Here is a 25625-nt window from a genome sequence, read left to right as displayed (position 1 = left end):
TTTTTCCCTGTCTCTAAACTCCCCTCTATATTAGCCTGTGTGTCCATCCCCACATAGGCGATTACAGGTGTTTAAAGGCAGAAATAAAAAATCATTTGCGTGTTCAGGAGATGGAAAAATGTTAGATGTTAAACTTCAGCGTTCATTCATTGCAACGGCCAGTACACACACACTATTACTATAACGTAAAAAAGCTTTCCAGTGCAGTTCTAAACAAATACACCAGGTGTCACTGTTGTCTTGAGCAGCACCCAAAACAATGTAATTCTAACATCCTTCTACAAAATTAATTATTCATATCAATCGGTGCCTAAAATCCAGTTTTATTCCTGACCAAAGGTTCAAAATAGTAAAAAAAAAAACACTACACAAAGTTCTGGGCCTGAGACATGAATGAAGTCAGTCCTTCCTCTGTGCCGTGTGGACTCAAGTTAGCACCAGTACACAGTGAAGTTCAATATTATAACCTTCCTCCATTCCAAAAAGTACTCAAAATTGCAATTCTGCTGGTATCTGATCTATCTATACTGAAACCTTTGCACCTAAAAAACAAAAAAAAAAAAAAACCCCAAAAAACCCCACACAAGTACACATAACCTGATATTATGCAAGATTTATCTTTATTATCTTGACTAGGAAGCAAATTCATTCTTTGTATAAACAGGCTCCTAACTGTACATTAAGGCCTGGTCCACATGCAAACCAAATCCAAAACGCAACCAAGTCGTATTACATAATGGCACTGGAAGTGGTAAAAAGTCTAAAGACTTACCTCATTAAACAGAAGCTCCCTCCTCTGCTGCTTGCGCAGATCCATCTTCTTGACAGCAACAAGTTTCCCAGAACTCCTGATAGTTGCAATACAAACAATCCCTGTGGAGCCCTCCCCAATTTTGATGAAGTTATCCAGATAAGACCTGGGATCTCCAGGGTCCACCACCATCTGCAGTGCTGCTCTGAACTGCTCATGTGACACCCGCTGAGGCTCCCTCTGTGGCGATCGAGGCTGTGCAGGGTGCTTCGGCTGCTGTGGTTGCTGTGGTGGGCGAGAAAGTTGTGGGTCAGAGCTGTGCTGGGAGAGGCTGGCTTGAGATGGTTTCTCTGGAGGCTTAGGCTTGGCCTGGCCTGGCTGTGGCCGAGAAGAGCCTCTGTTTGCAGGGTTTTTAGGGTCAAGTGGTACAGTGGAACGGGAATCCTGGATCTAGGGAAAAAAAAAAGAATAATCAAAATTAATATATTCAGCATGAAAAAAAAAAAAAAAAAAAAAAAACAGCACAAAAACTGCTTTTATGGCAATAAAAACTAGTCATTAAAGCTGAAAGCCAATCTATCCTTCAGTCTTGTACAGTTGTATAGGCCGCTCTCCTGTACTGAAATTGCTTACTCTGATTTCACTGCACACTGTGAGCTTCTCACAATGTGCATAGAAGCTGCAACAAGTCTAATGGAGCCCGCCTCATTTCCTGCCTGGAGCACACTTAGCATCATCTAACCCAGGGGTCTCCAAACTATGGTCCTCCAGTTTTTCAGGATCTACAATTCCCATCATGCCTAGTCATGTTTGTGAATGTCAGAGTTTTACAATGCCTCAGGGGACATGTAGTTCCGCTGGAGGGCCGTAGTTTGGAGATCCCATGGGTGCTCAACCTGTGAGGGCCGTAGTTTGGAGATCCCATGGGTGCTCAACCTGTGGTCCTCCAGATGTTGCGAAACTACAAGTCCCATCATGCTTCTGCCTTTGGGAGTCATGCTTGTACCTGTCAGCCTTGCAATGCCTCATGGGACTTGTATGTCCACAACAGTTGGGTCACAGGTTGAGCACCCATGATCTAACCATTTCCTCCACAGCTGAAATGTCCCTGACCTGCCCCTTTAATTCATTGTACTTCAGTTCTTTCAATCATGGAGCACTCAGCATCTTCATGAGATTTCAGCTTGCCTAAAAACACCTACTCATCCAGACCGACATCCACTCATCATGGTTTCCTGAATTTTGTATAACTGCGCCCAAGATCCTGCCCACTGCTTGCATCAGGGCTGAGAACTCTTAAGAAAAAGACTGAGGCAGGGTGCTCTAAAGATTTCAGGAAGCCCCTCACAGCAGCCATGACCTGCCTGCATTGCAGAGAGAAGCACAGTTACCTATTGATGAGATCGCTGGGTCATCAATAGGTTATGTAATGAAAAATGGAAAGAAACATTTCATAAGCGTGTTAAGTGGAGAGGGAGCAAAGTATATATGCACATTAAATTTCTGCTTTAATGGCCACAAATCTACTACTACTACTACCCCGCCAGCTGTAAAGAATAGGAGAAGCTCACACTGCATCTTGTTTGGTTACACATATAATGTTGTAGAGGTCCATAAATATAAAATTTCACAATAAGAAGGTCCTATTACAATCACCAGGAATATATGGTCTCCAAAAAAAAAAAAAATAAAAAAAGATATATGTCATTTTCTTTAGATATATATAGCACCCACATATCGTGCAGTGCTGCATATGTAACCACAGGTAATCGCTCCATGTGCAATTTTGTGTAATGCGGCCTCTGTCAGCCTGGCATTCATTAGTACAGACAGACTATATCGCCACAGTACAAATACACCAGTGATTATTACCCCATGAATCTGCTGTATGACCCTAATCGCACGTGTGAACGGGGCCTAATAGTTGCATAAATTTCAGGCCCAGGAGGATCAATAAAAGGATCTGCTCAGGAAGCTCTGAGAACTGAGCGATCAGTGGTATTTGATTGCTCGGCTCTCAAAATGAACATACTTCCTAATTAAAGCCTAGACTGTTTTAGGGATTATGTTATGTTTGTGTTAGGGTCAAGGATTAGGGTGCCTTGTTTAAAAATTTTAAGGTCAATGCTAGGTTTTACACTTGTAGGGTTACGTGTTGAAGGGAAGGTTAAATAGGTCCACCTTAGGGTTAAGTGATAGGATCAGGTTATGTGTTAAGGGTTATAGGTTCTGAGGATGAAAAGTTGTGAAAACTTAAGAGCTAAGGGTTCAGGCAGGAAAGGCTTTAAAGTGGTTCTAAAGGCTGAAGCTTTTTTTTTACCTTTCATGCATTCTATGCATGAAAGGTAAAAAAAAAAGAAAAAAAGAAAAAAAAAAAAAAAAAAAAAAAAAACTTCTGTGTGCAAGCCCAATCTCGATTTAGTGATGTGCATGCTAGCAACTGCTCTACCGGCTCTCCTACCTCAATGGCTCAGGCACAGCGGTGAAGGCCATTGGCTTTCACTGCTGTCAAGCACAGCCAGTAAGGAGGGAGCGGGGGGCAGGGCTGAGCCCGTCAGGTGTGTCAATGGACACACAAAGCAGGGCTCGGGAGTGAGCGTGCACAAGTGTCCCCATAGTAAGCGGCTCGCTAAGGGGGCTTTCAGAGGGGGGGGGGGGGGGGTTGGTTGGGGAGAGCCCAGAGGAGGATCAGGGCCATTGTACAGAGCAGGTATGTATTTTTTTTTTTTTTTTCCTTTAGGACCACTTCAAGCGTTACGAGGATTTTTAATGTAAATTGCAGGACTTGTTATCAACACCAAGAGCTAGCACACTTTGCCCCAGAGACAAGTACAAAAAACACTTGGTATTTATTTTTGGCTACCGGGAAGAAGCACCAGCATAAAGGAAGAACATGCAAACACCAAGCAAATATTTGCCACTGATGGGGTATGACCCCCAAGCAAGGCAATGCAATAGTGATAACCACTGAGCCATAACTCTGTCTGTGACATCCTTTATGTGACATCCTTTGATAACAGTTACAGAATTTAGTAATAAGTGGGTAGGAAAAGACAGATCAGAAAATTGTACAAGGTCCACAATGACCTTCAGAGACAAAAGATTTTCTGAGAAAGCCTTTTTCTCCATTGGACACTTCAAGGTATAGAGAAGACTTTACAAACCAAACAGAATAGTGTAAGCCACTTTATCTTTCCTTTCCAGAGGAATAATAAAAATAGTAGATTTCACGCTGCTCATTAACAAGCTTGGTTTGGTCATGCTGACCCCAGCTCTATGAACAAGCTCTGCATTCAGGTCTCAAAACAGAGACACGTGCTTGTCAGATGAAGTTTCAATGTGGCTTGTATTCCACCCACGTGGACTTGGGAACAAAACTTGCTGGCAGGTCACATTGCAAGCATGAGCTGCCCTGTTAGCTGCTTGTCTGTCATGCAGGTCAAATTGCTATAATTCTGTCCGATTTACTGGCCTTAGAGCAGAATGCAGATCCCGCTCTCAAATGTTGTACACTTGTTCTAGGTTCAAAGAGTCAAAAAAAAAAAAAAAAAAAAAAAAAAGCTGGTAGAAGCAAAGAAATAGCATTTTCAGGAGAAGGTAGCCAATGACAGGTACCATATTTATTTAGCGCTTTAAAAGGTAAAAGCATTTAGACAATTGTTACTTACCTGAAAGTAATTTTTAAAGTGTCTTAAACCTTTACTTTCTAAGCACTTTCAGCAGCTGGTTTACTCAGAGTATGTAGCCTCTTTATCTTTCAATCCTTGTCTATGTTCCACTTTAAGATGGAGCCATGACGGCTGCCCATGTATACGGTTTCAGATGGCTTCCTTAACTTGCAGCATCCTAAGAAACCAGCCTTGCATGCAGGGATTGGAGTTGTATTTCCCTACACTTGTGTATCAATAGAAACACACAGCCCCATAGAATAAGATTGCAAGGTATTCCCCTGCTCCTCCCTCTTCCAAGCGAACAGACTGACTTAAGACTGCAATGTCAGCTGTTAACACTTTCATGTAAAGACTGAAAGTTCAGGGAAGCAGCACTGAGAGCAGAAGCTTGCAGCATTTAAAGCTGTAGTGTAAACTGTTAGTGCTGTGGTAAGAATTTTAACAAATAATTTACTGAGGAGTGTTCATTTTATTGAGCGCAAAGTGTGTCTAAAGTCTGAATTATTTTTTAAACTTTATGCATTCTCTGCATTGAGGTCAATATGCATATGCAGAGCAGACAGCGACACAACACCTTCTACTCTATGGGCCCACCGATCCACCCAGATGGAAGGGGACGGATCCCCTTCTGCTTTTTTTAGTGGATTGGATTGGAGGTGAATGGAGGGTCCAAATGAGTCTGCCTGGGAAAAAAAAAAAAAAAAAAAAACTAAAAACGGGACAGGTGGAACAGATCGGACCAATCGTGTGAAAGGGCCCAAGGATGCTTTCACACTGATGCGCTGTGATTTACCAGCACCGCGAATGCTGGGCAGTGCACCTGTAGCTTAGCTGCACTTTGCCATAGAATTCTATTATTTCCTGCAGGCGTAGTACACTTTCTGAAATCGCACCAAACCCCCTGCATTCAGGAGGTTTTGTACGCTTTCAGAAAGCACACCAAACCCGCAGGTAATAACAGAAGTCTATGGCTCAGTGCAGGTAACTCCCAGGTGCACTGATCAATTTGAAAGCAGCCCAGAGTAACCAGTACAGAACTAGAACAGATATGCCCATTGCTATGTGATTTTAATAAAAAAAAAAAAAAATATGGCCTTTAAAAAAACAATCTTCACTTCAGGTATCACCCTGCAGGTATCGCTGGCTGTTACTGTCCCAGGCGGAGTGCATTTGGTATCACTCAGCTTGTGACAGGATCTGGCGCTATACAGGAAGCATTAGCTCTGCTCTCTACTGCTGCCACATGCTTCCTCCACTGCCGGCTCCATTCGCAGCACTGACACACTGGGATGGGAAGTCAGGAACCCATGATCTGGGCTTGCCAACCTCCATCCCAGAGCAGGAGGTCCTGGGCCACATCAGCCGGGTGGAATCTGCTGCAGCCGGGTGGAATCTGTTAGAGAGAGGCTTTACCCGCCAGCAGCCTATCAGTGCCTTCCTCCTATGCAGATACTGCCTCTGGCTTACAATCATTGGGGGGAAAAAAAAAAAAAAACACACAGTTTGTGTATGGAGGGAACTCCGTTCTGCATTTTATGTCTGATTCTGCTTTATGAACTGTCATACAGCAATTCGATTCAAATCTGTATTAGTAAGAAAGAGGTACAGAAAGACACTTGAATTCTGAATCATGGTTGTGGGAACACACTGAGGTTCTTGTGAAAGTCATTGTGATAAAGAAGCCATGCAATGTTTACAGTTCCCTATAAAATGGCCTCATATCAGCAAGCAAGCTTATCATTTTAAGCATTGCTTGCAATCAGTCTTACCAGCCTGATAGAACTTTGCTAAGTGAGAGAAGAAATTAAGTATAATAATTATTAGCACCAATAAGCAGTAACTTGTGTCAGTAACAAACATATTTAAAGCGGAATTCCAACATTGTCTCCATACATGGGGTACGTGTAGTCTCAATTAAAATGTACCCCCCCCCCCCCCCTTATTTTTACATCAGCATGTATCCCTGCATGCCAATATGAAACTGCCTAAAACTTTTTTTGAATCTTCCTGCTTGAAGCTGGCTATAGATGGAACCATGAAGCTCTTATGAAGAGGGCACAGCCCTTAAGCAGGCAGGCTTCTGGATGGACGCACTACAGCGTCAAGGATTGGATGGGATTGTGGCTAGGGGTGCACTGATACTACTATCAGTTTCGATAATGAGCATGTGCACGAGTACTTGTACTCGTGAAAATGCTCTGATGCTTGACCCGATACCCGGGCAGTCGGGTGATCGGTGCAGCGAGTTTACAAGCACCGATTTCCCTGTATAGATTTCAATAAAGCAGCTGACAGCCGCTTCTCCCCTTGTCTTGTATCCGCCCCCTCTCCTAGTTCTGCAGGCAGCCTGTAATAGGATGACCTGCTGGGTTCCATCCCACAGCTTTGCTCTGGGAATGATCATGGTAATAATGTATGTTCATGTACAAAAATGATTTGTATTCAGTAACAAATCATTAAATGCATATTTTAAATACAACTAGAATAAATGCCTACACTTGACTGGGTATCAGCCTTTTGCAATCCCCGGTGTACAGCAACCCCCAGACAGAGAGGTTGGGGCAAACGGTGTCTGTTGTATGCAAAAGTACTGACAAGGAGCATGCCAACAGGAGGCAAGAGCAGAGTGAGTAGGGAGATGATCTCATCAGTCTCGTTATGCTCTTTCCTTGTCTAATGAACAATGGTAAGGGAAGAGGAAGGACAATACTGTACCCCTTTTACAATCTATAACTATAAACAGAGCAAGTGGTGTCATAACTGAAATTATAACGAATTTGGCAAGTAAAACAACCCTCATAAATGTATTTTATCTGTGTGTTTAATCATTTGCTTCAAGTTCAGCTTTAGGCCCCTTTCACACGGGACGGATCCGTGTTGATCCGACCCGTGAACATCCGCTGCTCAGCGAGGGATCGCTCAGTTTTTCCCAGCTGAGCCGGCGGATGACAGGATGGTCCCTGCACACTGTGCAGGGACTGCGCTGTCAGATCTGCGCTCTCCCCTATGGGGGATCGGATGAACATGGACCGTCTGTCCGTGTTCATCTGATCCGCTCTGCAGACGGATAGAAAAATAGGATTTTCCTCTGTCTGCAGAATCGGACAAGAGCGGGGACGGATGATATCGGGTGTCAGCGGATGTTAATCCCATAGGGATGCATGTATGTCCGTATTTCATCCGAAAACAGATGGATGAAATACGGACATACGGTCTGTGAAAGGGGCCTTAGAAGGAAGTCTACTGGTCTTTTTATAATCCAGCATCCTCCACTGACCACCACCTGACTTGACTACCCACTACCATAAAATGTAATATATTGCAGCTAACCACTTGGTGCTAGGAACCCTAAATTTGGTGTGCAAACACAGTGGAACTAGCACTACAACATATTCAAAGTTGGGGTTCCTAGCACCAAGTAGCCCCGAGATACAGGGCCTCAAATTCGGGTCGGGAAATGTCACTTTTCTGCAGCAGAGAATGACATTTTGGGACTCGAATTTGGGGCCCCATATCTAAAGCCACTTGGTGCTAGGAACCCCAACTTTGGTGTGCAAACACAGTGGAACTAGCACTACAACATGTCCAAAGTTGGGGTTCCTAGCACCAAGTGGCCCCAAGATACGGGGCCCCAAAATAGGGTCACAAAATGTAATTCTCGGCTGCAGAAAAGTGCTTGGGGAGGATCTTTGTTATCTTAACTAAACGCTTCTAGACGCGAACGCGGTAAAACGCCACTAAACGCGGCAAAACAGGCGTTTCTAAACGCCGGTTTCAGCTTTTAAAAACGTGTTCAGCAGAGTTTGCACCGGCGTCTCATGTGCATGAAGCCTTACACCGTCGGTTACTATCTGTCAAGTTAAATCGTTCAGGAGAGGTTGTAAAAACGTCCGGTGTACATGAAGCCTAACACACCTCTTGTATTAGAGTGCCCCCACTATCAGTGAGAATAAACATTGGCTCAGGATTGGTGGTCAGTAGGAGGAGGAGTAGTGCCCCTATTGGGAGGAGGAATAGTATCCCATCATTGGTATCAGTGGAAGAAATGGTGCCCCATTGTTGGTGTCAGTGGGAAGATAAGTGCCTCATATCATTGAGAGGAATAGTCCCCCCAAGGGTCAGATAAGGCTAGCAAATGGCCACATCTGGCCCTCGGGCCGCAGTTTGGAGACCCCTGGTCTCGGAATAGGGGAGTGTTAGATGTACTAGCAGATTTAGATAGACTAACAAACTGAAGCCGCAGTCACAGCAACAGTTTTTTTTTTCTTGTGGGATAAATGTTTTACATGAATAAATAAAAGCTGATCATTGTGAGCACCCATCAGAGGTAAATGGTTTGTCTTAAAATGATTGTAAAGGCAGAAGGTTTTTTATATCTTAATGCATTGTATGCATCAAGATAAAAAGCCTTCTGTATGTAGCAGCCTCCCCCCCCTCAGCCCCTCTAATACTTACCTTAGCCCCATCTCTATCCAGAAATGCCCATGAGTCCCTCGGCCGTCCGGGACTCTTCCTCCTGAATGGCTGAGACAGCAGCGGCGCCATTGGCTTCTGCCAAACTCAGTTAGCCAAGGAGGGGGGAAAGGGGGCGGGGCCAGGCCACAGCAATCATCTGTAAAAAGGCTTTAATGACCATGATCTCTATTATTCTCACGTACCATGTCTCCTGCCTCTATCTCCTGTAGTGTCTGGTCACTCTCCAAGCACCCATGTTTTATGTGAAGCTGTCAGGGGCTGAGGCTTCCAGTCCTTGTATTTCGACAACCACTGACTTGAAGGGAGAACCTCGATGGGACTCTTGTTGGAACAAAGGTGGGTGGGGCTTAGTTTTAGAGGCAGGGCTGAGCCTTTAGTAAAAAGGTGTATCCCAGGATCACCATCTTCTTGCTAAGGTTGGTCATACATTTATTAATTTTTTCATTCAACCAAAGGGGCTATCCATGCCTTAATAGATTTTTTTGGTTCAGTCTCTGAGCTGAATGAAATAAAATAAAAAAAAAAAAAAAAAATGAACATTTCTCCATCTACCCTAAACATGGCAGATGGGCAAATCCCCCACAGAATATTGTATTGTCACAGCCAGTGGGTGTCAGAATACAGTGGGTGCTGCTTAACAGTGACTGCAGCCGATTGACTGTTCGGCCGAGAATTATATGCCAAGCTCCTTCAATTTTCAAATCAAAGCATGTTGGGCAGTGGAATGCAAACAAGGCCTACTTGAATTCCATCCCATTTGTCAAAAACAGCCAAAACTTGATCAGTCAGTGTATGGGCAGCTTTGGAAAGGTAACAGGTTTATCGCAGTGAATACTCTTAACTTACTCTATCCAAAACTAAAAAGACAAAGCTCTGGCTACATACATACACTTTACAGAGAAAACTTTAATGGTTTTGGGATTGTTTTCTTTAAAGGAAATAAATATCATACTTCCTTAACATAACGCAACATGGTTCCCAGATTTTCTGAGCTCTGGTAACAAAAGTTTTAACAAATTGAAATAGCACACAACTTCACAATTATTACAGCTGAAATATAAAAACCATCTGTATTGCAGCTTTGAACAATGTATGTAGCATATTTCATACCTGCTGCTTCGCTGGGGAAGCTGAAAATCACTGTAGTAGTTAGCCCTACTACATATTATAGTCTTGATCTTCTGGGTTCTGCGCAAGGAGATTCCTGTTTGACCCCAGGGGGTCACCTGCTCGGCATTGCAGCCATTCATAAAATACCTTGTATATTTTAGGAGCAGGGCCCTCTGACTCCTACTGTATTGAATAGTATTGTATTGTTTGCTCTTGTAAAGCGCTGCGCAAACTGTTGGCGCTATATAAAGCCTGTAGAATCAATCAATACAAGACAGTCCCTGATTGAAATAGGCGGAGAGGAGGGCTGGTGACATCAATTTTCACCTCATCTACTCCGAGAACATAAAAAAAAAAAAAAAAAAAAATACAGAGCGTTCCATGAAAGGTGCAAGTCCTGAGCAAGCTCCCTCCCCTGTAGTCCGTATGCAGAGGGGAATCTGCTTGCACAGAACACCAGCAGGATCAAGAAGATTGCAGTAGTGCCGAATACTACAGTGATTTTCAACTTCCCCAATGGACTATCAAGTATGAGATATCCATATTTGCACTGCACCAAGCTGGACCAATGTAAATATGCAATACAGATAGTTTCCGGAGTTCAGCTTTAACAGAACCAAAACAAAGATGCATGCACTGCAGCCCAGAGGAATTAACGGGGGTGACATGCTTTACGATTTATGAACACCCTCCCAAGTAAAACCCACTCACCTGCTGTGTTGACCTGTTTGGGTCAGTGTCTGCACGTGGATAAGTGTTAAAGGGCCTTGCGGCCTGTTGTGTAGGCTTCCCCATTCCCTCAGCAGATTGGTTATTTGGGGTCTGCATATTAGGCCCCGAAAGTGGTCTTTTGTCCCTAGGTGACTGCGGGCTACCCTGCCCTCCTCCAGTGTAAGCAGATTTTGGCCTTCTTTCTTCTTTTTCTCTCCTTACCACCCTATCCGCTGGTTCACTGTAGTCAGCATCTGCCACTTGGTGGCGATCTCGCTTTCCATCCATCCTCTCATTATGGCGGACAGATCTGTTCTCTGAAGGCTTAGGATAGTCAGGTGGTGGAGGCCTGTATTTGATGCTTGGTTCCTGTCCCCGAGGTTGTTGGGGAGCAGGTTTCTGTTCTTCCCTTGGCCTATCCCTTCCATGCTCTGTCCTGCTCCTCTCTGGCATTCTTCCACCATTGTCACGTGGATGTCTCATTCGGCCATCACTCACACCATTTTCCACAGGAGTACGCTGTTCTCTAGGAGGACAAGGAGGAGACTCTCTGCGTAAGGAGTTGGAGCGACACACTGACATCATCTCAAACTCATCCAGCAGCCATGCCAAGGAGCCATCTTGGGACAGCTTGTTCCCACGTACGATCGTCTGGGGAATGGAAATTACAGATCAGACACATTTGAAAAAGTATAAATAAGTTAAATAAGATTCCACCACAACGAGTGATTCACACAGAACAAAATCCACTAGAAAAACAAAAAACTTATTGACCCTTTTTACAGAATAGCTTTTCTATATAGCTTTTGCTTAAAACATCCATATGCAAGCGCTATTAAACATTTCACAGTCATACAGTATAAAAGTACTCAAATTGACATAAAAATAGGATATTCAACATCTGTTGTGCAGCCCTACACTGAATATAAAAGTGGACCTACTGTAAATTCAATTAAGGATCCTCGCTAGCTTGAACCTCCTGTCACACTTGGTTTACAGATAAGAGAAAAAGTTAGGAGGAAAAAAAAAAAAAAAAACACTGGAGGCATTTGATCACATGATCTCATCTTAAAAAGAAACCTTTAAATTTAGAAATCTGGGAGCTACTATTACTCTTTTTTAAAAGTTTTGAGCTCCTGAGAAATCATTGGCCAAGGCTACAATACCCCGTGATTCAGTAACAAACATACTTCCAGCAAAGTCGGGTAAATCTGAGCTCTTTTCTCAAACAGAACTATAAGATGACACGATGGCTCTGCCGAACATCAGCCTCTAAACGCTTTTTGCTCAAATTAAACCACTAATGTCTCACCATTTGAGCACATTACAGAGGCATTCTGAAGCAGCCCACTGTTTTGGACTACTGACAGAACCTGACTGTGATAGACTGACAGACAATGGGTTAGACAAGGATTAGCACTGTTTAGTTGGGTAATTGTGTGGCAAATGAGGTTTAATGATAAATGTTAAGTTATGAACTTGGGGGCTAAAAAAACATGCATGCATCATACATACTAGGAGGAGTACAACTGGGGTAATCCATGGTAGAGAAGGATCTGGGTGTCCTGGTAGATCACAAGCCTAATAGCATGCAATGCCAAGCTGCTGTCTGCAAAGCAAGATCCTTTCATGAATTAAAAGATGTATGGTCTCCAGAGAGTGATGTCATTTTGTCCCTGTACAAATCATTAGTAAGACCTCATCTGGAATATGCAGTTCAGTTTTGGGCACCAATTCACAAAAAGGATATTGGGGAACTGGAGAAAGTGCAGAGAAGAGCAACCAAACTGATAAGAGGCATGGAGGAGCTCAGTTATGAGGAAAGATTAGAGGAACTGAATTTATTCTCTCTGGAGAAGAGGAGATTAAGGGGGGATATGATCAACATGTATAAATACATAAGTGGTCAATATAGTGAACCTGGTGTTATTTGGAGTTGTTATTGGAGTTATTCACTTTAAGGTCATCACAAAGGACAAGGGGGCACTCTTTGCATCTGGAGCAAAAGAGACTAAATCTCCAAATACGGAAAGCTTCTTCATAGTAAGAGCTGTGAAAATGTGGAATAAACCCCCTCAAGAGCTGGTTCTGGCAAACTTAGATTGTTTTAAGAAAGGCCTGGATTCTTTCCTAGATACACATAATATAACTGGATACTAATATTTATTAGGTAAAGTTGATCCAGGGAATATCCAATTGCCCCTTGGGGCATCAGGAAGAATGTTTTCCCCAATGGAGCAAATTGGATCATGCTTTATTGGGGTTTTTTGCCTTCCTCTGCATCAACTGTGGGTATTGGATAGGGTGTATGGAGGTTTTCTACTTGTGTGTGTTGGTTTTCTTTTTTTCTCTGTTTGAACAGATTGAACTGGATGGACTGGTTTCTTTTTTCAACCAGATTAATGATGTTACTATGTAAAAAAAGAAAGGACTAACATAGATGGGTAAAACTCATTGGGAAAAATTACACTTTGCCCACGGAACAAAACAGGCTCGCTTTGAGCACATACACCCCCAACCCCATCATTTCTCCTCAATCAATATTCAGTAAGGCTTTCAAAATTCAGTAATTAGTTATTTTAAATATTAGAAGCAGCACACAATTCTATCTCTTGAAAATGTAGAATTAAAAAAAAAAATGTCTTTAGTGGTACAGTCTAAGACCCTGAAAGGCAACCCTTTAGTATATACACACACACACACACACACACACACACCTTTTGTGGACCACGGTGGATGGCTGTGATGCATGCTGGGTCTATTAGGGGCTTGGGTCTTTTGGCCGACTCCTCGATCAGACTTTGCCATTGTCGTGGGAGGCCAGTAAATTTCTGCTCCTGTTCGTCAAAACCAGTGTGTACACGATGCTCAAAATTAGAGGGAGCTGAGATCTCGATACGCTTCTTCTTCTTAGCGAACATGGTGACTAGGTGACCTGATTGGGTGATAAAGAGATGAAAGATCAGAAACATAAAAAAACTGTACAAAAACACAACATTAGAAATACAGCGATACTATGGATAGGAAATTCCCCACTACAGGGTACAATAACCAGATAAATAAAACTTCAGCTTTACAGTTTTCTCCTTTGGTACTGCTATACCGTTGCTAGATAAGCCACCATCACGCATAAAAGAGCGCTGCGAGGGAGACAGATGTGCCCACAGTGCTGCCAGTTTAGGAAAGCTCAGTGTGCTCAGCAGTGGGGAAACATTTCTGTATTTAATAATGCTCTAAGCAGGCATAATTATTTAGAAGGGAACAAAAGCCAGAATTTCTGCAAACAAGCCTGAACACAGAGTCTTGGCACTGCATACTTATCATAAGGCTGTTCAAGCGATTATGGGATACATATTTAACCAGGGCTTTTAAAGAACTACATTAAGCCCTGTCTGCATCTGGATTGAGCCCATAACATAACCACAATGCAAGTTCTGAAAATTGTGGCCAATCAAATTCCTGCACATATCACAACTGTTAATGATGGGGTGGACACAGACATGAAAGAGCTCCAACTGACTTCTGATGATCTGAAAGAAGGCGGTATAGACCACATATTAGTCAAGGGTTCTTGTTTACAAGATCAGCTAATTGGCATGACAGGAGCTTTTCCAGCTTCAGAAACAGATAACAAGCACTTTCAGAGATCTAAAAAGCTCTGCCACTTTAAAAACATTTTTGTTTGGACCAGCGGTCTTCTTTAAAGACATTTGCCAGAAAAAGAACTAAACTGGATGCCCCTTGCTGACCTCTTAGTGAAATTCTAGTCACCTTGCTATCATGTTGCTCTTCTGGCTTCAGTAATTAACAGTCAATGACCCCACAAAAATATACATAAATAAGCAGAAAGTGAAGTCAGAACACTTGATCTGAATAATTGTTCTGGATCACCAATGGTACTGAAGGCAGAGGATGAGCAAGACAGCGAAGTCAAGTCATGCATTTTTAGGTGGAGGTCAGAAGTGACAGCCTGCCCTTTTTTTTTTTTTGGTTGGCTACATACAGTGGAAAGTCTCGAGATTCTCAGGCACAATAAATCTACCATGCAATTTTTGTTTGATCACATAACAGCAAAGACGTACATGCTAGTATTTCATGAACATGCACAACACAAAAGCAATCAACTCTGTATTTGCTAGGATCCCATGCTGTTCAAAGGAACTTGCATCCAAAAAAAAAAATAAATAAAAAACAATGCACTGTACAGGTAAATATGTCATTCATCCACTAGTTTTACATTTTACTGGTTTTAGACGACAATATTGGAGCTCAGTATGGTGGTAAGAACATAGGACATCCGTGCCAGAATTAAAATAAATCCAGCCGAATAGGAAATTCCAGCCACATCACCATTGATCTTGCATTAGGGGAATATATTTTACTGGCGGGTGCGGTAGTCAATGTAAAATTTAATGCGTGCTGAAAACTCAGGAGGTCCATCCACAACCAAAACTGTAGGTACCAAATATGTATGAAGATTCTTGGGGTCGGCATTTTAGGCTTTTTTTTTTTTATTAATAAAAGTGTTATAACCAGAAATCGATCAGAATTTCTTTCTTACTCACAATGTACATGTAGAAAATGATTGAATGCCACAGAAACACACAGTGGGGTTGATTTACAAAAACTGGAGCGCAAAATCTGGTGCAGCTGCACATGGTAGCAAATCAACTTCTAACTTCAGCTTATTCAATTAGGTTGGGCTCACACTGCTGTGCGGAGTGGCTCACAGCAGGGGTCCGGTGTGTCCCTGTTCTCAGGGATGAATCAGGCCCGAATTTTTTGGCTGGATTCGGACCTGAAAGGGACCAGACGATGCAGAGGACTCTTCTGCAAATTGCTCTGCAGTTGTCCCAGAGCTGTGTGAACCGGCTCCATTGAGAGCCAGTCACAGTCTCCTGACATGCGAATTGGATGCGGGGAAATCCGCATCCAAGTCGCACTAGTGAGAACCCAGCCTTAAGCTTTGACAATAAGGCCACTTTCACACGGGCCCCTCTGTGTAGCAGAATCTGCTTGCTCAGCAGGAGATCTCTCGGCTTTGCAGAGCGGACAGGAACTCAGTCTGGCTCTCCTCTATCGGGGAAATGAGAGGGAAACAGACCATATGACCGTTTCCATCCGATGCCATGCGATCTGATCTGCCAGACGGATGGGAATAGTACCACCATTCGTCTGTTTTTGGTGGACAGGATCGAATGGAAGCAGGTGTCAGCGGGCATCCGCCGCTCCATAGAAAAGACTAGATGGTTCGATCAGGTCCGCCTGAAAAACTGACAGGCAGACCTGATCGGACAGCCCCTGTGAAAGGGGCCTAAAACTTGGAAGCTGATTGGTTTCTATGCAGAGCTGCACCAGATTTTGCACTCTCCAGTTTTAGTAAAATCAAACCCAGTATGTTTTGTAACCAGTAAATAAGAAAGTTGAGATGAGAAGGCTGCAGCATCACAGAAGGGAGGAGGAGTGAGCAAAACAACCCCATTGTTGGCAATTAACCTACCAGACATTCTTATAAAAAAAAGTCCACTGCAGTTTAAAAGGACCCCTTAATATGCAGGTTTTAAGCATGTATGAGAAAATCACATTAAAACAGACCTATAGCCAAATAAAAAAACTTCACATGTTCTCCTCTTTGCTCTCATGAAGGCCAGTCATTTGACCAAAATCCAGGACATTGGCTATGTAAGGCTATGCCATTTTAGCTGTATAAGACCCTGATACACAGGCTGAGATAACCAAATAGCATCTCTGCTTATTCATCTGCTCACATGACTAGTTGGTGAAGAAACATGAAGCAGAAATTTCTGCAATATGGGTATATCAAGGCATGATATAAGTGAACAGCACCATTCGTAAAAATAGAAAAAAAATGTGCATTACCATGCCTTTTATATGTAGTGCAGTAAAAATCATGGAGTTAAAAACTTCTATTTTTTTCTAAAGGAGCACAAGGGAGGATACAATTGGTGCCTGCAGTCCTCTGCCCCTCTCCCATTCTGCACAGCCATATTCTTCCAGTGGGGTAGTGGTTAATAGAGCCGATGGACCTCTGTAGGGACTAGAGTGCTCACTATGCCTTGCCTTCCCACCCCCCACCATTCATAGAAGCTGTTCTATAGCTTCCACAAATGAAAACTTCTGTTTTCCTGCATACCCACTTGACAGAAACCAGCTGGTAGACCAATTTCTGTTGAACAGACTACTGTACATACAAACCGAAAGTGAGCAGCTTCCTATTGAACCAGACAATTTTCGGCCTGTCTGTACCGGACTTTAGTGAATAAGGTGAAGAAAAAAAGAAAAAAAGCAACACAGGAGTCCATATAATGTAAATTGTGAATAATGTATATTGGGGGGTGTATTTTCATGCCTGGCTGATGTAATGTATGGCTGTATGCAGCTGTACGTGGGTTTGCACCACTACTTGTGTAAATCCACACAAGTGTAAGGGAGTGCAATCCTAGATGCAGATAGACCCGTATGTCCCTGGACACAGGCTATGTGGCAGTACAAAGAGCTATGGTCATTATTATGGCCATCTGTATGTCGCAAATGTATATCCCAGGTGCAGAAATATGTCTGACCTCCTGTGCCCATGTGCATGAGGCCTAATCGACACAATGGGGGAGATTTACTAAAACTGGTGTACACAGAATCTGATGCAGCTGTGCGTCATAACCAATCAGCTTCCAGGTTTTCTTTGTTAAAGCTTAATTGAATAAGCTGAAGCTAGAAGCTGATTGGTTACTATGCGCAGCTGCAGCAGATTCTGTGTGCACCCATTTTAATAACTCTCCCCCAATCATGCACTTTAGAAATGTGCATTGTGTGCTGCTCCCTAGGCAGCCTGAAGCAGAGTGCCATTCAAATGGGGGGGGGGAAAGCTGGGAGAAGGGCAGTCTGGTCACATGACATGTCAAAGTCAAGAGACTGGCCTTTCCTCCAATCACAGAGTTCTCTCTGCAGCATTAATTACCTGGTAAAGCACAAGTTCTACAAAGTCACCTGTATTTAATAAATGGGACACAAACTGCATACTGCTGTGTGGCAGAATACCGTGGTGTGCTGATGAGAGAGGACAGTGGTATCAGCTCTCAGTTTTAAATTGGCCCTTCTAATTAACTTTGCTACATGGGTGAACAGCCTCTATTCCCTCAGTAGATCAAGCCACCAACTTCTTATACGTGTTGGGGGTTCTCCATTGGCAACACATCCCTATCCTATTTTTAATGAATAGTTCATGTGAACCATTAGCTCAATGAGCATTAATTGTTTAAAATACCTAACTATTATGTAAGGTTTGCACACTTTTACAGGTAAATGATACAAACCAAAAAAAAGGAACAAACAAGGTGTATCCTGTTACAAATAATGTTAATCTCATGTTTCGCACCCAAATCTCTACAAGTATGGCTTTTAGAAACATCAAAAAATAATCCAAGTTGTTGCAATCAGTTCCCTGCAATATATTTCGTAATGCAGCTGGAAGGCGAATACACAACAAGGAACTGAAGGCAAAACTCTCTTTTGAACATTTAGTAAACAGCTCCTCGGGTCGTCATGGACAGCAAAGGTACTTTCTGAGCCTGTACTGATTAGCGGAAGTGTGTCACTGATTCACTGAAACTTGGCAGGGTGAAACTTCTGTTTTGTCCTTAAAGTGAACCTGTGTTCATTTTAAAGAGACACCGTCACCAGACTATTCTTTTTAACAAAAATCTTTCAATAAGGATTACAGGGATGCGCAAATCTTATCGGCCGACTCCCGGGACATACAGTTCTGGGTGCTGGGCAGGTGTTTTTTTTATTTATATTTAGCCCTGCTGTGGGCAAGCAGTCCCTAACAGAGAGGACACCGGAGCTTGATTTGGCTGCTCAGCATGCCCTTGTACTGAGCACCCAACTGCTTCCGCGTGCAAGGGTTAACCTGAACAAATAACGTTTTTTTCTTTTTTCACTGGGGCCAATGATCTATCGAATAGTGTATCCCCGTCAGATAAGGCCTCCGACTGCGCATGCACCGTATGCAACGTCACTCCAACTGATATGTTGATCAGCTGGCGTGACATCAACACTGCGCATGCGCAGATCGTCAGAGGCATTATCCGGCGATCTGCAAAGGGAGAATGTAATCGTCAGATTCTACCTGCCTCTCTGCTCATCCGATCACGCGACAGGCGGATTTCGGCGTGTTGCACGGTGGCCCACCATCCTGCAACACACCAGATGCCACCATCCTGCAACACACCAGATGCCACCGTCCTTCAACACACCCAAATCCACCCTGCAACACACAGAAATCCGCCTGTCACGTGATCGGTCAATTCTCCCACATGAGCAGAGAGGTAGGCAGAATATGATGATTACATTCTCCCTTTGCAGATCGGCGGATGCCTCTGATGATCTGCGCATCCGCAGGGTTGACGTCACGCCAGTTGATCAAGATAGCTGGAGTGATGTTGCGTACTGCGCATGAGAGATAGTCAGAGGCGTTATCTGACGAGATGCACTATTCGATAGAACACCGGCACCTCATTTGCTCAAGGGGTTGTAAAGGTTCATTTTTTTTTTCTTAAACAAACATGTCATACTTACCTCCGCTGTGCAATTGGTTATGCACAGAGTAGCCCCGATCCTCCTCTCCTGGGGTCCTTCAGCAGCGCTCCTCTTCTTGAGTGCCCCGGAGAAGCACTCTCTTTCGTGGACACCCGTGCGGGCGCGCTCCCGTGTCCTGCTTCTACGTCTATTCCCACAGAAAGTAGCACTCAGCCCCGCCCACGGCGCCAATGGAATCGATTGACAGCAGCAGGAACCAATGGCCGCGCTGCTATCAATCTATCCAATCAGGACACGAGACACCAGCCGGAGCTGGTGTGCTCATTCCCATCGTGGGATTTACAGGGGTCAAGTAAAGTATAAGGGGGGCTCGGGGGCGCTGCTGCAGCACAGGGGGGGGGGGGGGAGTTTACCTTAATGCATAGAATGCATTAAGGTGAAAAACGGCGAGGGTTTACAACCCCTTTAAGAGAGCCCCGACACTCCCCTTTCCAGACAAGAACCCAATCGGTGCTCGTCACACTGCAAGGTCTCTCCCCTCCCTGCTAGTCCCTGGTTGTGGTGCTGGAGACAGGCAGGGAGGTGAATAGGAGATAAAAGTTTTAAGTCACCATAAAGCCCCTTTCATTTTTAAAAGCCCCAGAAATCCTCAAAAGCTCCTCTGCCTAATAATAAAAAAAAAAAAAAATGAAGGGTTGATGTTTTTTTTATCAGGTCAAGTAGATTGGGAACCCGATTTAGTCCCTTGGACAAGCAGTTTAATTTTAAAAAAATTTTCACACCCCTGAGATTAAATGTGCATTGAATGTATTTTAGGCATGTTATTTAAAGCCCTTAGACTGCTGCTGGGTACCACCCCCAACAGACTCAGAGCTCTCACTCAAGTGACACGTTATTTTAATACCATACGCTCCATCTCCAAATGGGAAGGGCAGAGGAGATGGTCCAGCACAGACAGTAAATTAGACATTCCCAGAAGAGGAGAAGGCTTTGCTAGGCTAGATGGGCACCAGCGCTGAATAGGGACATTAGCTCAACAGTCATAATGACAGATTTACTATCAGGATTATTAAGCATTTACATGTGCAATTACAGATACAGTTTCCCATTACAACTTATAGAACCAAAACTTTTAGGATGCATTTCATAAACTGGGAATGCACCCACACTCTGATTAGATGTGAGGACCCCAGTGGGAGTTCCTGTGATTGGATGCAGGAGGAAGCCCCATTGAAAGCAAAGGAAGGCTCCCAGCTCCTGCAGATTATTGCCATCACTCACATGTAAGCACTCATGCAGCCATCACATGCGAGTGATCGGCCCTGGATGCAGATCAGTGGATGAGTATTATGTGTTGTACAACCTGCGCCCACAGAAGTGTGCTATGAAGTGGCAGTGCATTGTGATGCTTTGTTACAAAACACTGCATGGTTTCCCTTTTTCTTTATTGAAATGTTAAACTTTTTTTTTCATTCAACTTTATGAACCACAGCACGTTGTGGTATAGTGTGCCGCAACCAGGGTGGATAAAAATCCATGCTTAAAAAATAAAATAAAAAATGTTTTTTTTTTTTTTTATCAAACTTATTTAAATAAAAAGCTTTTGGAGTAAAAATCTAACAGATAGTTTACTATTTAAGATAGATTAATAATTTAGTTTATTCAGCATGAAATGGAGCTTAGTTATTTAGCATGAGGCTGTATATGCAAGCTCTGCAAGCTGAGATAACGTACTGCATTGATGCATTCACATACTTTCACAGTGAGATAAAACAAAGTTCAGGAATATTCCTTTATCTCATTGTTTACAAATCTATGTACACTACAAACTACATGATTATTTGAAGAGAAATGTATCTGTACCAGGCTCTAAGTGTGAGGAGGAAAAGAGGGGGGAGATTTGGGACTTTGAATGAGGCACATGTATAGTGTGCCTCCATCCCTGGTTCAAAGAATATAATGGGGAATTTTGGGACTTTGAATGAGGTTGTAGACATTGTGGAGGTAGGTTACGTGAAAGTACATATTTATTGATCATAAAAAATTTGTATAAAACATATCAATAACAGAGACCACATAGAAGAAAAAGCATTGTAATAAATGTCATTTCATATATATTCACACACACATAATATGTGCGCATGCAATACAGACGTTTAGGGTACATCAACGTATAGTAGCCAAGCACCACATAGTGGTCTGATTTGATTGGTAAATACATTCCAATAAGTTCATAAATGTATATATATATATATATATATATATATATATATATATATATATATATATATATATATAAATAAATATGAGCAGCACTTACAGATATAAGTATTATAAAAACAGTAAGAACATGATTGATTGGAGAGTGATAATCAAAAATGATGGTTAAATCAGTGTATATATCTACATCCCAAATGCCCGAATTGTGGGTTAGATGGGGGCATGTGTCTGCATCCCAAAATGGCTGACGCGTTTCGTGTGTATCACACTCATCAGGGGCGGATGCTAAAAGATATCTACAAAGTATAATGGATATGGTTAGTCAGGTTATAACTAAACATAACAGGGAAGGCACAACTAAGCCTACCCTGAGTACTTATAGAAAATCACTGCGATGAGGTATGGTAAGGATGGAGCCAGGGCCAAGTGATCTGTCCCGGGAGCTGAGGTAATATTGGAGCCGCATGCTAGCAGAGCATATCCCATTATACTTTGTAGATATCTCTGAGCATCCGCCCCTGATGAGTGTGATACACACGAAACGCATCAGACATTTTGGGATGCAGACACATGCCCCCCCATCTAACCCACAATTCGGGCATTTGGGATGTAGATATATACCCTGATTTAACCATCATTTTTAAATATCACTCTCCAATCAATCGTGTTCTTACTGTTTTTATAATACTTATATCCGCAAGTGCTGCTCATATTATATGTACATTTATGAACTTATTGGAATGTATTTACCAATTAAATCAGACCACTATGTGGTGCTTGGCTACTATACGTTGATGTACCCTAGACGCCTGTATTGCATGCGCACATATGTGTGTGTGAATATATATGAAATGACATTTATTACAATGCTTTTTCTTCTATGTGGTCTCTTTTATTGATATGTTTTATACAACATTTTTTATCATCAATAAATATGTACTTTCACGTAACCTACCTCCACAATGTCTACAACCTCATTCAAAGTCCCAAAATTCCCCATTATATTGTAAGTGTGAGGAGGAAGGGCAAGTAGTAAAAAAAAAAACCTTCTAAGCAGCTTATAAACCTTATGATCTTTCTGCACACAGCTTGAAGTGCTTTATTCCTCCCTTGAGGAGCAAAATAGCAGCAGACTATAAAAGAGACCCAGTTTGGGAATATTTACTAACCTGACAGCTTATTATCCAAAAATAGGAAACCTTAATCTTGTTTGCAAATACTAAAGATTCAAACTACCAGCAAGAATGAGTCCTTACATTTAAAGAACACCTGTCATTTCAGATTCATCATGGCAGCGTTTGTTAGCAGGCATCCACTCACCTGCGGACGCCTGATAAAGGAGCACGCATGCCACGCCCCCCGTTCTCAAGGATCTGACGTCTCCCACCGACAAACCTGCTGACATGCTCACAGCGGGAAATCTAAACCTCGGACCTACGGACGCCACCGGAAGCGACCGGGGTCTGACCCCCCACCGCAGCCCAGCTGGTAACCGGAGGACAACCAAGGACAGCTAAGTTCAAACTTGTAAAACTGATTAAAGCCTTGTTTTTAACTGATTTACGACTCTTAGAGTGGCGCTGCTCTATCTCTCTCTCTCTCTCCTATGCCGCCATGTCCCTCACCTTGTTGTGTCACTGCCGCAACACCAGCCGCCCCGTTAAAGCGAATGAGACTGGTCGGTGAGTCAACAACGGGTCAGAGGAGGAGCCGCTGAGGGACAGAGATGACAGTTGCTCTTTAAAAGTTATGATTTAAAATTGAGTTGATTTAAATCAAGCCTTTTTACTAGTGATTTAAATCAAATCCACCCTGGCTGCAACCCACTGGATATAAATGCATTCCTGTGCTTTTTTTTCAGTGACCTGAAATAATAGAACATAAGGCAGATTGCCTCGCCTATAGGTTGGAATTGCGCTGGGCAATGCTGCCCAACAAGTGGTGTGAATGGGCCAAAGTCTGGAGAATCCTGGACAGAGGTGTGCTTTTTTTCTAGCAGTATGCGGTTAAGAAGGCAAGAGGTTGGGTATGTGTGAATTTTTATTTTTCACATATTACATTCAATTTACTTGGAACATTCTTGCTGAAGTTGGTTGCAGCAGAGCATCTGCCTCAAAGCAGAGGTGGACAGGTCTGTATACTGAATCCTGTGCTATGTACCGTCCCCATGGAACACAGACTTCATTTTTGGATCTTCAGTATTTAACCCTTGACATAGCCGCCATTCACCTTCTCACTTATGGCAGTAATCTGTTGATCTGGGAACACATTTTGATGGTCTCTTTATAATGCAAAGGAATCCCCAAAAACACCCAAGACAGAAATATCTAAAAACACACCCACAGTGGGGTCCTTGCTGTGTTTCACATGCAGTAAAAGCTTGATGTAGGTTGGAGTCAGGACTAGTGGGCTCCAGAAGAAAATGCATTGGTGCTCACATGCACACTGCAGGACTGAGTCCTTGCAACATTTTGGATCCTCGACTATCCAAGGAGGCTGCCATAAGACCAAGTGATGTTTTAGGCATCTAAGTGACCAGGTCAAAAATATCTTGTACTTTATTTTTTAAATGTTATTTAAAGGCTTAAGTTAGCAATTTTGCATTGGGGGTAGGGTGCTGATAATTAGGGGTTAGATATGTAAAGTGCAAGGTCTAATACAAGAGTGTCCGACCCACTGGCCACATGCGGTCCCAGAGTGTTTAGCATGCAGCCCCCGGGGATGCCATGCAAGCATAGTAGCCACAGCAGCCTACATTGACAAGCCAGGCAAATGCACGCCTGGAGGGATAGCGGGGCTGCCATTTTTGCAGCAGGGAATGCAGGGGCGCTAGGTAAGTATGGCCAGATCTAAGGGGTGCTGGGGTAGGCTGCGCACCCCCAGAGCCGCCAAACTCACAACCCCCCCCCCCCACCTTCCCACACAGCACATTCATAGACAACGTTTACACTGGCAATTAGGGCCGGCGTGAATTGTAGCGGCAGTTCCTGTGGCTCTAAGTAGGTAGGTGCGGCTGCCAGCCCCATCCACTGTAATGACAATGCGCCATCAGCCACACCTCTTTGCAGCTCTCTACACCACCAGAGATTAACTGTAGTGATCACTGCTGGATGCACTTTTGTCCAGGAGTGTAGAGAGCTGGGAATAGGTGCAGCCACCAGAGACCTGTCATTATAGTGAACGGGCCCAGCAGCTGCACCTACCCGCTGAGAGACGCAGGAGGTACTGCTCATCAGCTATCATTGTTAGTGTATTTTATGTGCGGCCCAAGACAATTTCTCTTTTTCCAATGTGACCCAGGAAGGTCAAAAGGCTGGACACCTCTGGTCTAATTTAAGCTGTTACTCCGAGTTACTGTTTAAAATCAGAAAGCTTTGTCAATTTTATGATGAATATAGTCACATGACTATATATTTTTTTTTTACTTTGATGAATAAAAAAGTTTGTAAAAAAAATAAAAAAATCAGAAAGCTTGGTAATGTCACATTTCTTGGAAGCATAATGAGCATGCTTGCAACAGAACATTGAGTAATCAAACATAAAATTACAGTAGGGGAAGGTACAGTCCCATGCATATCTACGTTACTAAATATCCGATAAACACAAGTGTAATATTTGCAGGGTTATAAGGTTAGCTGTGCAGTATGAAAGAATGAGCAAGTACTCCCACACTCCCCCCACAGGGCCCAGCAGCGCTAACTGGTCTCTTCTTCCCAATTAGTAAATGATTAACTGGAAGCCAGTGCAGTCATGCAGAACACAGAAGTACAGGCTTACAGTCAGCCCTGGTGCACTAATGTCTTGTCATGAGCAAGCTAAAGGCTTGTATGCAAAGGCGGCTTTCAACGTGCCTGTAATCCACTGCATTTTGGACCTTTTCAAAACATAAGAAGCACTCTTCTGAAGCGACTTGCAGAAAGAGGACAATTTAAACCTAAAAAGAGCATAAAACGGTTACAAAAAAAGTCTTTCAAATTCTCACAGACTTGGAGAGCTTCTGGCCACAAGGTACTGAGGGATATCAAGTCCTGTCCTACTTCTTCTGGCTTTTGTAGCTCCTCAGAAACTTCTGGGCCAGAAGAAAGCTATAAAGACAGTTAAAAAGAGAACTCCCGATTCAGCCAAAAATG

At 43.1% G+C, this 25625-nt stretch overlaps 1 protein-coding gene across 4 annotated transcripts in view; it reads right to left on the bottom strand.

Moving 5' to 3' along the window:
• Positions 1-25625, bottom strand: part of PAK4 (p21 (RAC1) activated kinase 4) — a 110732-nt gene that overhangs the window by 32631 nt on the left and 52476 nt on the right. For 3 of the 4 annotated variants that reach the window (XM_073598772.1, XM_073598771.1, XM_073598769.1), the window contains 3 exons: positions 13437-13654; positions 10720-11370; positions 773-1201 (listed from right to left, as the gene is read on the bottom strand). In XM_073598772.1, coding sequence (XP_073454873.1) covers positions 773-1201; positions 10720-11370; positions 13437-13640 — 1284 coding nt within the window. In that variant the 5' untranslated portion in view covers positions 13641-13654. Of the gene's footprint in view, positions 1-772; positions 1202-10719; positions 11371-13436; positions 13655-13822; positions 13942-25625 lie in introns of those variants that run through there. The other variant, XM_073598770.1, reaches the window with a different exon arrangement.

Source organism: Aquarana catesbeiana, linkage group LG09 (assembly GCF_042186555.1).
Source record: "Aquarana catesbeiana isolate 2022-GZ linkage group LG09, ASM4218655v1, whole genome shotgun sequence".
NCBI classification, from domain to species: Eukaryota; Metazoa; Chordata; class Amphibia; order Anura; family Ranidae; genus Aquarana; species Aquarana catesbeiana.
The sequence above is the reverse complement of the archived record's forward strand: the minus strand, read 5'-3'. Positions and strand labels throughout refer to the sequence as shown.